A 4,044-nucleotide genomic window follows, 5' to 3' on the forward strand; every position below is an offset into this window, starting at 1 on the left:
AAATTAAATTCTGAGTATTTACTGCTAAGTTTTACTGATCAAGATGAATTGGCGTTCAAACAGCCAAACTTAGATATGAAAGTTCATGTCACATGGTTTGATTTTTAACGGTCATCCTCTTTGGAATTCAACTAATTCCAACTTTTGGAATGTAAAAGAAGGCATGAATATTTAGTTTACTGCACAACTCCAAACACACTTTTTCAGCAGAATATTAGAGAGATGGCAAGTTGTTCAACCACAAAAGCTTTGTTGCATCACCACCACCACCACCATTATTTCTTGAATTGGGATTGCATCACTTCGATAGAATGCCAAGGACCATCAATTTACTGCAATGGGGGAGATTGCCAACCAAACCAATCTCAGCCAAACCGCAAATCCCAACCTTTTCGTCTACGAAAATGACAGGTTAGAGAGACTGCAAACACCAAATTAGCACAATCATTATTTATTTGCTGTGAAGTTGAAGGATTCCCGATGGCAGCTTTAACAATCCCCAGCATGTCTTGTGTTCTACTTCTCAAGTGGGTGCAACAATCTGGAGCTACTTGGGCACCAATTTTTGTCTTCCGAGGAAATGGAAGGAAAGTATTTGTTTTATGATTTGAAGTTGAAGTCGCGTGGTATAAGAAGTAGATATGGATTTAACGGAAAGGCATCGGCTTTGAGTTTTATGTAGAAACCCAACTGCCCATACGCCACCTCTTTCTTGCTTCTCAAAACCCTCGTTCCTCGCTTCAATCTTCCTCCTTTCGCTCCTCTTCGCCCTCTTTGGCTTCTGGGCGTTCTGCTGGTGGAAAAAAGGTAAGACCTTGGTGGAGCTACTTGAAAAGCTGCCTGTTTTACCTTGTTGGTTTTAGCCTTTTAGGGATTATGTCGATGCTTTTCTGTCTCGGTTTGCTTTGAGTTTCCTGGTTCTTGATTTACTGAGTGTTGGAGTCTAGGGTTTGTTAAAGCTTTCCATTTGTTTGATCTCGCGAGTATCGAAAAGCTATCTATTTCTCCAGACTCTTTGTTGAAGAACAAGTTCCGTTTTCTGTTGATCTAATCCCTCCTTCTGCTATGAAAGTGATGTTTTAGTTGGTTTCTGTATTTTTCTCCTTTTGCTAGTAACCCTTATGTACTACTATGTTGTTGTTTAGGCATCTAGCTGACCAAATAACCTCTTTTTTCTACGCTTGTTTGAAATTAGCTCTTTCTCTATGCTTGAATTTGAATATCTCCTTCTCATTGGCTCACTCTATAAGATTTCTTTTGAAAAAAACTTGTTGTTCTAGGCAAATGATACGTCTTTTTCTTGGGTTTTTGCATGCTAATTCATCTCCCTTTCTCTGTAGCTTTGGAGTGATGGGAGACCATTTTGTGTTGTTGGTGGACCGTCTGCTCACTGAGTCAACACTGGAAGCTGCCATTGAAAGCATAAATCATGGATCAAGCATGCCATTGCCAACACTAGAAGCTGACTATTCTCCGACGAAGAAAATCATTGGAGACGGGGTGTTCACTGGTAAGATGGTCGAATGTCGAATCTGTCAGGATGAGGATGAGGATATCCATATGGAGATTCCCTGTTCCTGCTGCGGGAGCTTAAAGGTGAACTACTCGAGCACAAGTTGTTTAACACTCTTCTTCGAGGATCAAACAACATGAAGCATATGATGCATCCTTGTACTTCTACTGCCCTGCAGCATAAAAGACAGTCCTTTTTACTACAAAATTCTGCAAAACAATGATATTCAACAACAGAAAACAGAACTCACGGCAAAGCAAAGAAGGCTTAGAACATGAACTTTTGAAAGAGTTAACTACATAGTTGATGCATGCTATAGAAATTTTCAGTTTAATTGTCTTGTTCACTGACACTTTGAGGAGGTCTTCTCGTGTTAAAGTAAGTTCGAGTAGAATAGCCATCGTCGATGAATAATTTTGACGCCCCTTATTCATTCCTATAATGCTTCTTTGCATATGTTTGCAGAGTGTCAGATATACATGCTATATCTGTCAGATTATCGTTCCTATTTGAAATCCCTCTTAAACTGCATGCAGCATTCAGAAAAAAATTTTCTTCTCATTAGTTCTTGGACACCTTGCAGTTTGCTCACCGCAAATGTGTGCAGAAATGGTGTAACGAGAAGGGTGACACGACTTGTGAGATATGCCTACAGGTGCTGTGTGATTATCCTCCCGATATGTCTGATTTAGGCATCCATATTCTTGTTTGCAGTTTAGAATTTAGAAGTATTAACTGAACTCTTACTAATTTCTTTATGTTGTCCCTCCAGCAATTCGAGCCAGGATATACTGCCCCTCCTAAGTTATTTCTATATGGGACTACTCCTATGCATTTCAGGTACTAGATTTACCAATTTTTCATTAATTCGATCAAACTTTCTTCACTTTAATTTCTTGTAATGTAACAATGATTGCCCACTGTGTGTTTAGGGGAAATTGGGAGGTCTCAAGGCAGAATATTCACAATCAACAATCTTTAACAATGTCACAAACTGAGCATGTTTTCCTGAGACCGACCTATGATTATGCAGGTTTGAGTGATAGAAATATTATATATTGCCGCATAGCTGCTACAACAGTGAGTTGCATACTATTTTCGTCCTATTAAACTTCTGAGTCTAATTTTTCATATGATAGTCATGAAACCTTCAGTGGTTTTTTTGCAGTTCATGATTATTTTGGTTCTTTGGCATTCTCTCACTTTTATTACTGATGAAACTGAACAATGCTCGATCCTACTTCTCGTGGTAAGGCTATGATAAAACTTTATAGTGCGCTGTAAAATTTAATCTCTGCAAATGTTAACTTATGCCTCTACCCAAAAATTCAGCTCTTGTTGTTGAAGATTGTTGGCATTGTCCTACCTATCTATGTTACGTTGAGAGCATTGTCGGTATTTTATCAACGCAAACTACAGGTAACTCTGCATTTTTACCTTCAGGTCTTTTCTAAGTATAAACTAAATCATCCTTCTTTTTTTTGGATTTTAGGCAATGCACGATTCTTCTATTTCAGCATCACAAGTAGGCAATCAACATCCACACCCATCACAAAGGATACAGCCCTAGTCACATATAATCGACCTTAGCCAACTTCATGACATAAAAGTCATGATACCCCAGTGTTTATATTGATCATCTCGGTCTCGGATGTGGCAAAATTACGATTTAAGCTTCGTATACATCAAACATATAGAGTAAATACGATGTATATAGTGTCCTAGGTGGGATTACCCACATAATGGTGCCACTCTCTTCGAGTACTTGAAGATGCAGTGCGGTTGTGCAATGTATACTCGGATAGTCTTGTATTGAGAGGATGTCTTTGTAATTTGCTAGTACGAAGTTCAAAGTCAGTCCGACTCTGTAACCAGTTTGCTACTAGAATGTAAAAGTGAAATATTTTGAAAATGAAATTCTTTCTGTATTTCAATTACCATTAGCCAAGCTTATTCAAATTGTTTAAGGCTAGTTAATTCCTTGCTTGTTGCCATACGAAGGTTTACCAACCTTGTTCATTGCATTAACTTACAACAAATTAAGGTCTGTTTTGTGCTTCAAAGAAAGCTCTGTGGGTTCTCATGCCATTTCTTTCGTCCTTCTTCCTCTGACCTTCTACTGAATGCAACTAACTACATGTCAGAGTGGAGCAGGTCTGTGTTCTCAAATATCACACCAATGAGGTGGCTGTGTTGCAGCTTTTGATTTGTTTGATTTGGGATGATTATGGTCAGATTGTACATTGATTGAATATAACAAATGAAAGAATAATTTATTTAAATATAAATAGTGAAGGCTATATTATGCATGATCTCTCATCATGCCTTAGATTATTTTTGTATCTGTCAATCTATCAAATGCGAGTGTTTTTTTTTTTCTTTCAGCGCAGCTAATCAATTGATTTAAAAGGATATCATGCGAGGACTCTGAATCAAATTGTACACTCACACCGATCGGCCAATGCCTGCAGTGATGAACAGCGTGTGCAATGGTACACTTTTCGCTGCAGTTTCATTCATTATTCGTGTTG

The 4,044-nt window shown here is 38.3% G+C and overlaps 1 protein-coding gene across 3 annotated transcripts; it reads left to right on the plus strand.

Moving 5' to 3' along the window:
- The first annotated feature begins 241 nt into the window (after positions 1-241).
- Positions 242-3,429, plus strand: LOC122028539. 3 transcript variants are annotated; one of them, XM_042587382.1, is made up of 9 exons: positions 249-411; positions 488-807; positions 1,341-1,596; positions 2,097-2,168; positions 2,286-2,353; positions 2,446-2,593; positions 2,682-2,762; positions 2,846-2,932; positions 3,006-3,429. In XM_042587382.1, exons 3-9 carry the CDS (start codon positions 1,351-1,353, stop codon positions 3,081-3,083), a joined length of 780 nt encoding a protein of 259 aa, XP_042443316.1. In that variant the 5' UTR covers positions 249-411; positions 488-807; positions 1,341-1,350; the 3' UTR covers positions 3,084-3,429. The 3 variants fall into 3 exon arrangements, with proteins under 3 accessions (XP_042443315.1, XP_042443316.1, XP_042443317.1); XM_042587381.1 differs by having other exon boundaries at positions 242-411; positions 488-1,596; XM_042587383.1 differs by lacking the exon at positions 249-411 and having other exon boundaries at positions 449-807.
- The last annotated feature ends 615 nt before the right edge of the window (positions 3,430-4,044 follow it).

The sequence above is a fragment of the Zingiber officinale genome, chromosome 10B, assembly GCF_018446385.1.
Source record: "Zingiber officinale cultivar Zhangliang chromosome 10B, Zo_v1.1, whole genome shotgun sequence".
NCBI classification, from domain to species: Eukaryota; Viridiplantae; Streptophyta; class Magnoliopsida; order Zingiberales; family Zingiberaceae; genus Zingiber; species Zingiber officinale.

What these genes read in the sequence shown, in the direction of transcription:
- LOC122028539 (XM_042587381.1), top strand. Translation starts at nt 1,132, where the DNA reads ATGTTGTTGTTTAGGCATCTAGCTGACCAAATAACCTCTTTTTTCTAC. An exon ending in ACTACTCCTATGCATTTCAG is followed by an intron (nt 2,354 to 2,445) that starts GTACTAGATTTA and finishes CTGTGTGTTTAG; the next exon opens with GGGAAATTGGGAGGTCTCAA. An exon ending in TTTATCAACGCAAACTACAG is followed by an intron (nt 2,933 to 3,005) that starts GTAACTCTGCAT and finishes TTTGGATTTTAG; the next exon opens with GCAATGCACGATTCTTCTAT.